Below are 11,155 nucleotides of genomic sequence, written 5' to 3' on the forward strand. Positions count from 1 at the left end.
AATTACAGGTATCCATGTTAGTGTCTATTGACTCAGGTGTAACTCAGTTCCATACCTTTGTAGGTATACACATATGGTAGAAAAGGAACTATGAAAAAAGGAATGGATAGGCTAAATACAAAGTTGAAACTACATGCTCATTAGGGGAATTATTCCCTTGAAAGGTCGGTCAAAATTTTATTATTTCTGAAATTTTTAAATGTAACTGGTATTGCGCCACAGTACATTTCCTATTCTCGCTTCCTTAAATAATGAATTCATTAGTCAACACCCAGTGTCAGTTCTTTTCCTTGACTCCCCAAAATCCTTCAAGTCAAAAGGTTACACCCTTGACTGACCACCCTCTCATAGAACCCGTGTTCAAATTCAAAGTAAATCAATTCACTTGGTATTTGAGTTTACAAATAAAGTTATGCTCCTTTATTTCTTAAAGAGAACGTGAAATTATCAAGAAGAAAAATTGTCAAGTCACTTTCTTATGTCAGATCTTATCTTTTCTCAAGAATAAGCAAATGCTGAATTGGATAGGCACTGAGATTGCACAATTGCAACTAGCCTGAAACATGTCTCTTCAGGTATAAGTGAGGCATCTAGTCTCTTCTAACTGATAAATTTTCAGCTTACCAAGAAAATCACATACTTAACTAAAAAGCTTTTTAAAGTTCATACTAATGTTGATGATCAGTTAATTATAGTCCTATCTCTCTGCAAACCATTCTCTTAAGTTCTGATCTCTTGTTCTAAAGTTCAACTAATTCTCCGCTAAGATCTTTTGTTTGCTAGCACATACATAGCTGCATTTTATCATTTCTTTGTTGGCATTTTCTTTATGGCCCGTAACCTCCCACTTATCCACTCAACTTGAATTTTCAAATTCAAAATTCTCTATAACTGTTGTCGCTCCCTTATCTAAGGAACTGTCCAGCTGCTCCTGATGGTGGAACGGTTATATATATTGTGTCATCTCCGATTCTGGTCCCTAAGGACAATTCTCTAAAATTCACACCATCGAAGTAAGGTTGAGTGCTTAGAAGACTCAACGGAAAGCAACGCCGACAACATTTTGACGACTTTGACAAATACCGACAATGGCTGGAGGTACGCCAATCTCTAATTTCTGCGGCGTTATTGCTCTGTTTCTAACATTTGGTATCAGAGCAGTCGAATTTACCTCTGCCTTATTAATTTTTGGAGCAAACACTTTACTAAAAAATGGTGTTCTAATTTTCAGATCTATGTTTTTGTCTTTTTTTGATACAAATTGGTGTTAGAAACCATAAGAAAGAAGATTTTCTAACAATTTTATGAATTTGTATCCTTTTTTTCAAATCTGAATGGTAAATATGAACTAATTTTGTAAATGGGTTTAATGGTATTTCAAGGTCTTCAGATAATTTTTTTCAACAAGGTTAAACTAACCAATACGAAGAACATGAGCAGAAAAGAAATATCATGGCAAAAGGAGTCTCCCTGAGTCTTTTCCTTTTTCTGTGCAACCATTTGAACTCTACTTCTGATATTGATGATATTGAAATTTGGGTTGAAAGGTTGAAGATGAAATGGTTGTTTTAGAAAGAGGATGATTATTCCGTTGAATAATATGCATTTTCTCATTTAAAAGATACAACCCATTTAATGCACTACTGCCTTTTTCTTAAAATAAGGGAAAAGTTGTTGGACACATTAATGCATAGTCACATGCCATTGTCCTTTTTTTTTTTTATATAATTTTGTCCTTACATTAGATGGAATATTTATGTACTTAAATTATTTTATTCACTGTATACATATATTTGTTATTTTGTGTATGGATGCCAAAGAAAAATTTTAAGTATATGATATTAATTTTGTTGCATAATATTTAGTAAATATTTAGTAATTAATATAATTTTATTCAATTAAGAATTAGTCACAACATTCTTGATTACATAAAATTATATATTATGTTTAGAATCATATTATAGACATTAAATAAAGATTAATGTCTAAGTGATCTATAGTTGTTTAATTGAAGATTAGCCACAACATCTTTAATTGAATAAATTTTTAAGATCACATAAAAAAATTTCAGACATTAGAATTGTAATTGATTATGCGCGATATAGTAGCTTAAGAACCTTTATTATTGGGTTACATAATAAATTAGGATAAAATGTTAAATACTTTTCATAATTACCCACAGGAATTATGAATGAGAATTTAATAATTTTATCGTCAAGATAGAATATAATGCTAGTAAATGGTGATTCTATCATAAGGAATGAGTCTAATCGAATTAAAAATTTAGCCCACAGGCAATTTTTATGTCAATAGATTCAATTTTATATTATTTGCCTCAAATTTATTAAGCATGTGTTTATGTATGTATATTTTTTGCAGCTATGCAACCTGTAAATTTCTTTAATATTTGTGATATTTTCGAATTAAATGATAATAATTATAAGATCTGGAAGGAAAGAATTATCCTTCACTTAGGGTGCATGGACATTGATTATGCTATAAGAAAAGACGAACCACATATTGATGAAAATAACACTCAAGCTGAGATTGCTCTTTATGATCAATGGGAGCACTCTAACCGTTTGAGTGTTATGTTCATTAATACCAAAATCTCTGCTGGTATTTGTGGTTCTGTCGAACAACATAACAATGTCAAGGCATTACTGAAGGCTATTGATGAACAATTTGAGACTTCAGATAAGGCACTTGCCAGCACCTTAATTATGAAATTTTCATCAATGAGACTCACCTGTGTAAGAGGTGTGCATGAGCACATCATGAAAATGAGATACTTAGTGGCTCAACTAAAGGCTCTTGAGTTTGAAACGTCTGAAACTTTTCTTGTACACTTTATTTTGAATACTCTGCCTGTATAGTATGGCCCCTTTAAGATCTCCTATAACACACATAAGGATAAATGGTCTATTAATGATCTTATGGCCATGTGTTTAAGAAGAGGGTCAATTGTTGATGGAAATAGGAGAAAGTGCATTCACGACTACTCAAGGATAGAAGTCTCATAAAGCCAATAAAAATTTGAATGAAAAGGATCCACTTGACTCGGCCATCAAAAAGAATTCAAGTGTCGCTTCTGTGGAAAGAAGGGGAACATAAAGAAAGATTGTGTTAAGTTTCAACGATGGCTTGAGAAGAAAGTTACTTTTATTTCTCTTTTTTTTTATAAAGCTAATATGATTGATGTTAATCATAACACGTGATGGATTGATTCTGCTTCTACAATCTATATTACGAATTCGTTGCAGGACTTAAAAAACCTGCGGAAGCCAGTGGGAGCTGAGCGAAACATCTATTCAGGAAACAAGATACAGTCGTGTGTAAAAGCTATTGAAACATGCAATTTAGTTCTTAGTAGTGGTTTTATTTTAGAGTTGGAAAAGACCTTTTATGTTCCTAAGTTTTCTAGGAATTTAATTTCAGTATCATGACTTGTACCTTTGGGATACTTCTTCTTTTTCCTAGAAGGTTATTCTAATCTATTTTATAAATCTAAACATGTTGGTTATGGTACACTGTCTGATGGTATTTTCTCTCTTGATTTGCAAAATGATTCCACTCATAATGTTATGCATGTCCAAATTGGCATCAAACGATGTGTTATGAATGAAAATTCTTTTATTTTGTGGCATCGAAGATTGAGACTTATCTCCCTAGATAGAACTAAGAGATTAGTAAATGATGGAGTACTTAGTACTTTAGATTTTATTGATTTCAATACTTGTGTTGACTGCATTAAAGGCAAGCAGGCAAACAAGTCAAAGAAAAGTGCCAAGAGGAGTTCAAACATATTAGAAATCATACATTCAGATATATATTGTCCAGATATGGATGCATATGGTCAGAAATACTTTATCACCTTTATAGATGAATACTCATGATATATATATCTCTACATACTTCATAATCAAAGCGAAGCACTAGAAGCCCTTAAAGTGTTTAAGGCTGAAGTAGAGAAATAATGTGGAAAGCAAATTAAAATTGTGAGGACTGATAGAGGTGGTGAGTACTATAGTAGGTACACTGAGGATGGACAAACACAAGGTTCATTTGCGAATTTTTTTCAGAAAAATGGGATTGTTTCCCAATACACTATACCTGGTTCTCCAGATCAAAATGGTATAGTAAAAAGAAAAAATCAAACATTAATGTATATGGTGCGTAGTATGTTAAGTAGCTCTAAGCTACCTATGTCCTTGTGGATTGAAGCTCTTAAGACGGTAGTGTATATATTAAATCGAGTTCCAACCAAGGCTGTCCTAAAGACACCTTTTGAATTGTTTAAAGGTTGGAAATCAAGCTTAACACATATTCGCGTATGGAGATGCCCTTCTAAAGAAAGAATTTACAATCCACAAGAAAAGAAACGGGATCCTAGGACCATTAGTGGATATTTTATTGGATATGCTGAAAGTTCCAAAGGATACAAATTCTATTGTCCATCTAACAACACTAGGATTGTGGAATCAAGAAATGCAAAATTTCTTGAAAATGACTTAATTAGTGGGAGTGATCAACTTCAGAATACAATTTCTGTTAGACATCGACCTTCCACTTTAAGTCAATGATTGATTGTCGTACATAACACCCATCAAGTACGATTGGGTATTGCACAACAAGTCAATGAAATTCCACAAGCTGTATAAAATATTCAAGTAGATTAAGTTCAAATGATTCCAAAAATTATTGAGCAACCAGTTGAACAACATGATCCTCAGGAAAATGTTGATGCAACATTAAGAAGATCTACTAGAGAAAGAAAATCAGCAATTCCTAGTGATTTTGTTGTGTATTTACAGGAATCTGACATTGGAATTAAAAATGAACTCGAGTATTTTTCACAAGCCATAGATTGCAAAGAGTTAGAATTGTGGTATAGTGCCATAAAAGAAGAGATGAATTCCACGAAAAACAATGAAGTTTGAGATCTTGTCGAGTTGCCTAATGGTGTAAAAGCCATTGGATGTAAGTGGGTCTTTAAAACTAAAAAGGACTCATCAGGAAATATTGAAAGATATAAAACAAGACTTGTTGCTAAAGGATTCAATCAAAAGGAAGGAATTGACTATATAGAGACATTTTCTCCTATGTCGAAAAAGAATTTCTTACGCATTATATTAGCATTAGTAACCCATTTTGACTTAGAATTACAACAGATGGATGTGAAAATATTTCTCAATGGTGATCTAGAGGAAGATGTTTATATGAAACAACCTGAAGGTTTCTCCTCTAGTGAAGGTGAGCAATTGGTATGTAAGTTAAAGAAATCCATATATGGACTAAAACAAGCCTCCCGTCAATGGTATTTGAAATTTGACAATGTCATCTCTTCATTCAACTTTGTTAAGAACATTATGGATCAATGTATATACCAGAAAGTTAGTGAAAGTAAAATATGCTTTCTAGTTCTATATGTGGATGATATCTTACTTGTATCCAATGATAAGGGGATGATACATGAGGTGAAACAATTTCTCTCTAAAAGTTTTAATATGAAAGACATGGGTGATGCGTCTTATGTCATTGGCATTAAGATTCATTGAGATAGACATCAATGTATCTTAGGTTTATCTTAAGAAGCCTATATCAATAAAATTTTAGAGAGGTTTCAAATGAAAAATAGTTCACCAAGTGTAGCTCCTATTGTTAAGGGTGACAAGTTCAACTTGAATCAATGCTTGGAAAACGATCTTGAGAGGGAACAAATGAAAGACATTCCAAACGCTTCTGCTATCGGAAACTTGATGTATGCTCAGGTTTGTACAAGACCTAACATAGCATTTGCTGTTGGAATGTTAGAAAGATATCAGAGTAATCTAGGTCTTGACCACTGGAGAGCTGCAAAGAAAGTATTGAGATATCTTCAAGGGACGAAAGATTACATGCTTATGTATAAACGATTAGATGCCTTGGAAGTTATTAGTTACTCTGATTCAGACTTTGCTGGCTGTGTCGATTCACGAAAATCAACTTTTGGATACATTTTTATGTTAGCCGGTGAAGCTATATCTTGGAGGAGTTCCAAACAGACTTTGATTACTACTTCTACTATGGAGGCTGAGTTTGTTTCTTATTTTGAGGCTACCTCACATGGTGTATGGTTAAAGAGTTTCATTTTTGGGCTGAAAATTGTCAAGTCTATCTCTAAGCCATTAAAGTTATATTATGACAATTCAGCTGCTGTGTTTTTGGCTAAGAATAACAAAAGTGGTAGTCGAAACAAGCATATCGACATCAAGTATCTAGCCATAAGAGAAAGTGTTAAAGATAAGAAGGTGGTTATTGAACACGTCATCACTGAAGTGATGTTAGCTGATCCTTTAACTAAAGGCATGCCACTACAAAAATTTAAGGATCATGTAGTCATAATGGGACTTAGTTCTACTATGTAAATTTTTTTTGTAACAATAAATGTCGACAAAACTCTATTTTATACGATATTTCTTTTTTTTTTTAAAACTGTGTGCACATTTAGTTTGTTTTGAGAAATGTCACTAAAGTATGGACCTAGAATAAACATTGAGTTTATTCATTACGTAATAAGGGTTGAGGCTTATTAGAGGTATAACACATTGTGATACATGAAAGATACTACTCGCTTTAGAGGAACTATCGTCATGATTCATGTCTTATGCTTCACATATGGGATGAGAGTATACGGACCAAGTGGGAGAATGTTGGCATTTTCTTTATGGCCCGTAACCTCCCACTTATCCACTCAACTTGAATTTTCAAATTCAAAATTCTCTATAACTGTTGCCGCTCTCTTATCTAAGGAACTGCCCAACTGCTCCTAATTGTGGAACGGTTATATATATTGTGTCATCTCTGGTTCTGGTCCCTAAGGACAATCCTCTAAAATTCACACCATCTAAGTGAGTTTGAGTGCTTAGAAGACTCACCGGAAAGCAATGCCGATAATATTTTGACGACTCCGATGAATACCAAAAATAGCTGGAGGTACGCCAATCTGTAATTTTCGCTACGTTATTGCTCTATTTTCTAACATTCTTATGTAACGTCTTATTGACTATTTTTTTGACTGAATGTTGTTCTACTTAAGTACTTTGTTTACTTCCTACTCTTGTGTTTTTACCTTACTATTCATGTTGTTGTTGCCTCAGTGACCATGAATTAACCTATTTTGGTGATCTCTCATATGGTTTACTGTTAATCTTTTTAATGATGTCAAAAGAGGGAAATAAGCTAGGTTATGGGGGAACATGTTGTAGGTGAACATGTGATAGGGGAAGGTTGTACAGTTAGGGGGAACAAGTGAAAGAGGAGGTAACTAGATGGGGAGGTAGTGCAATTATGACAATTATGAAAGTTGAATTTGGATGTGCAAGGGGGAACAAATGAGGGGCCAGATGAACACAACTGAAGAAGTTGAACTCAGTTTGAATCAGGTTTGTAATATCAAAACGGGGGAAATTATTGGATTAGAAGTTTCAATGATTTGATAAACTCTCCAAAGGACCTGGTACCACATGTTGTACCTCTTTTCCCCAGTCAATAGTTTATCTATTAATTACACTTTTTGCAGAAAAGTTGGTGACACAGGAGCAGAAGAGCAGTAAAATCTCCAACCTCGACCAATGGGACTGATTTGACAAGCGAAAAGTAATGTTTTGCACATCAAAAAAGGGTCTTATTCTCTCAGCAAAAAGTTGCCTTTTTTCATCATTGCCTCAACAACAATAAGGGCCTATTCTAAGAATATTCTTATGTTGTTATGTTGTTGACTCATTATATTTCTCTTTATATGTAAACCTACTCTTCTTGTCTAGAAGTCTTGTGTAGGTATTCGTTGTTTCGTTCTCAAGTCATCATCCTATGTCTAGCCAGCTAGAAGTAGTTGTTAGACTTATTATAATAGAGCTATTGTAATGTATGCATAACACAGTTACTGTAGGAGTTAAGAACTAAGAGTCCAATCCTAGGATTGCAAGAGTTTGTAATTTTGAAGTTGCCTGAGTTAGTGAATTGGTTAATAAATTCTATGCGGTAGGTCGTGAATTTTTTCCCTTGATTGGGGAGGTTTCCACGTAATATTATACTTTATTACTTTGCATTGTTCTTCTTGTTGTTTGTTAGTTCTTCTGTTCGTTGATCTATATCAAGGACCTGATCCCTTGACTGTGGTGTACTCTTACAAAGCTTCACATAACCTTTTATATACGTTGACAAAAGTAATTTAACCAGATAACTAATAAGCAAGTATATAGAGCGGAAGTTATTGACACATTTTCATTCATTTGACCAAAACAAATGAAAAACATTGTTGTCATACAACAAGAAGGAAAATAACGTCTCACTAGAAACCTTTGTAAATGACAACAAAGCAAGGCAATATAGCCTTAGGATTAAAAACATACAACTCATCCAAATTGGAATAAAGTCCAGTAGCTCCACCAATGGAATCATACTCTTCCAAATTATTATTGTCATTTCCATCCAATTTTTTCTTCACCCTTCCTGCAATCGCCCTGCATACTAACATTGCTCTCTTGCCATCCTCCTCCTCGTCTGATACAACTCTCGCGTTGTCGTGCGCCTTCCCGCTCGTTGCGGTCGTCAATATACCTGCACAAATTTAAGAACCGTAATACTCTCAATCGATCATTTCTCTCTAGTAATAAAACGGGCATGAATTACAGGCACTAGCCAAAATATACCAAACATATATATAGATCACGTATATTTATACTAAAGAAAGTCGATTTTCCAACAACAATACCTTTCTTTGTACCATGATCAGTACTAGTAGCCAGCTTGAATCCATTTTTGATGAGAGTACAAACGTTACAATTAGGGCCAGTGCACAAATTTGTGGATCCATTTAGGCCAAGTGAACACATGAATGTTGTGCAATGGAACCTTAATAGCTCATTTCCATCTGCAATACAACGTGGGTGTTTTTTGACAAGGTTAGTTGCCTTAACCTTGATAGCCTCTCTGTACTCCTCAAATCTTGAAATAGTTCTAGGAGTATTGCGGATTTTCAAGATTCTGTCAATCTTGCATACTGGGGTCTTTTTGTTCAACCAGCTTGACTGAAATATGATTTCCACTATGTTTCTACTTGTGTCCTCTGGACCCAATTCAGATACTGCCAGTTCATATTATTGATGACAGAATCAGAATAAAATGGAGACAAAACATTAAAGAAATGGGCAAGTTATATTTTAATTTTTACTTTATGATGCGTTCACCAGAAGACGAAAGAAATTTGATTAGACAATACATTTAGGTCCGGCGCCTAAATCACGTGGGCCTTTAATTTGTATTGTCGAGATCCAGATCAGCTTTCTAATATTTGGAACTAAAATTAGCCATTATATATGTCTTACTTTCTCGTCTCATATTAATAGTAAATCTTTCTCTTTATAAGTGGTTAAAAATAATAAATAAGAAGAGATAATTTTACTAAATTTACCTCTCTACAAATATTTTTGAAACTTTACAAACTTGTATATGCTTTCAAAAAGAATTAATTATAAGGATAAAATGAGAAAAACTTTATTAATTCTATCTTAATTTTATAAATTGACGAGTAATTTAAATGAGCTAATATGAAAACGGAGAAGTAGTTCACAAGTCATGAAAGAATACATCTAAAATAAAAAAAGAAAGAAGAAATGACTATCATGAGTGGGTGGAATTAAGTGGAGTTTAGTGCAAATATTTACCGGTACTAATTACTAATAGGAGCTGCCAGGAACTGTTGATAGAACTTTAAAATCTTGAAGAAATGGCATGATATTTGATATTATCAAAAACTTGTGTAATATATACTCCCTCCAATCTAAAATAAATGTTGCTTTAGTAAAAAAGGAAAGTTGTGCCCGAGTAAGTATTACTTTAGGAATTCGCAATTTCCAACTATATGCTTATATTAAAGAATTACATCGGTATTAGCTTAACATATAGATTAAAAAATAATAAATAATATGGATGAATTTACTAAATTTAAATTCCCTTTGAATATAATAGTTTTAATTCATTGAGAAATGTATTGAGTGATAAATAATATTTAATAGCAATGATAAAATAGATAAAAAGGGATAAATTATCTATTGATTTTTCAAAGAGGACAAGTATTATTGAACTTCTATTTTTAGTATAGTGGACAAATATTATGAGATAAAAGAAGTAATAATTAACGATAACTTAATAAATTATATCTTACATTTTTTGTTTTTCTTAATAAGCCTGAAATGCGCTAAACGAAACTTATTTTGAAATAGAGTGAGAATTATTTGAAATAATAGTGACGATCAAGACTATATAGTATGATTTGGGGGTGGCAATTTCAGCTCATATTAGTAAAAAGAGTTTATTTAACTCATATTTACGGAGTTAAATCACTCATATTTTAAATGGATAAATATGAACTTCAACTCATTTTAAAAAGTTCATATAAATATGAATAAAATGGATAAAATATGGTACCTATTTAAACATGGAGATCACCCATATATTCTTAAAATTTTTAATTACACTACAAAACTTTAATCTTTTTTTAAGGAAAAGATTAAGGATAGGCTGCGGTGGTTGGGAAATTGCAAAAATATTTTTTATATTTTTAGTTTTTTTAAATAAAAATTGGGGGTTACGAGTGGAGGGGTTGGGGTGGGGAGGGGGGCAGATTTTTTTTTTTTTTTTTTTTTTTTTGATTTTTTTTTAAATTATTTGATTTAAAAAAAAATTGGGAGGGGGGAGGGGGGAGGGGGGGTAAGGGTGGGGTGAAGGTAAAACTTTTAAAAAAAAATTATTTAGTCTTTTTCTTTTTGAAAAAAACTATTTTTTGAAAAAATCTATTTTTTTTTGTGGGGAGGGGAGCTTAGGGTATGGCGGGCTGGGGGTCGGGGGTGGGGGTGTATTTTTTTTTTAATTTTTTGGTTTTTTTATTTTTGTAAAAAGATTTATTTTTTGAAAAAAAATATTTTTTTTTGAGGGGGTAGGAGGGGTATGGTGGTGGGGAAGAGGCAAGTTTTTTGCATTTTCTCTTTTTGAAAAAAAAATATTTTTTTGGGTATATGGGGGTAGGGTGAATTTTTTTTTTAATTTTTTAGTTTTTTTTCTTTTTTGAAAATAAATTCATCTTTTGAATATATATATATATATATATATATAT

The 11,155-nt window shown here is 32.7% G+C and overlaps 1 protein-coding gene and 1 long non-coding RNA gene across 2 annotated transcripts in view; one reads left to right on the top strand and one right to left on the bottom strand.

The window, feature by feature from the left end:
• Positions 1–345: 345 nt before the first annotated feature.
• LOC124897870 lies at positions 346–3,632 on the top strand. Its single transcript, XR_007054815.1, has 3 exons — positions 346–575; positions 915–1,098; positions 3,264–3,632. It is a non-coding gene; the product is annotated as an uncharacterized LOC124897870 (long non-coding RNA).
• A 4,608-nt stretch (positions 3,633–8,240) lies between these two features.
• The window catches only part of LOC107867981, a 7,196-nt gene continuing 4,281 nt past the window's right edge, over positions 8,241–11,155 (bottom strand). Inside the window, exons 2-3 of the mRNA XM_016714508.2 lie at positions 8,756–9,127; positions 8,241–8,601 (exon numbers count right to left, since the gene is read on the bottom strand). Of these exons, the coding sequence (XP_016569994.1) occupies positions 8,333–8,601; positions 8,756–9,127 (641 nt within the window). The 3' untranslated portion in view covers positions 8,241–8,332. The remainder of the gene's footprint in view (positions 8,602–8,755; positions 9,128–11,155) is intronic.

This window comes from Capsicum annuum, chromosome 4 (genome assembly GCF_002878395.1).
Source record: "Capsicum annuum cultivar UCD-10X-F1 chromosome 4, UCD10Xv1.1, whole genome shotgun sequence".
Lineage (NCBI taxonomy): Eukaryota > Viridiplantae > Streptophyta > Magnoliopsida > Solanales > Solanaceae > Capsicum > Capsicum annuum.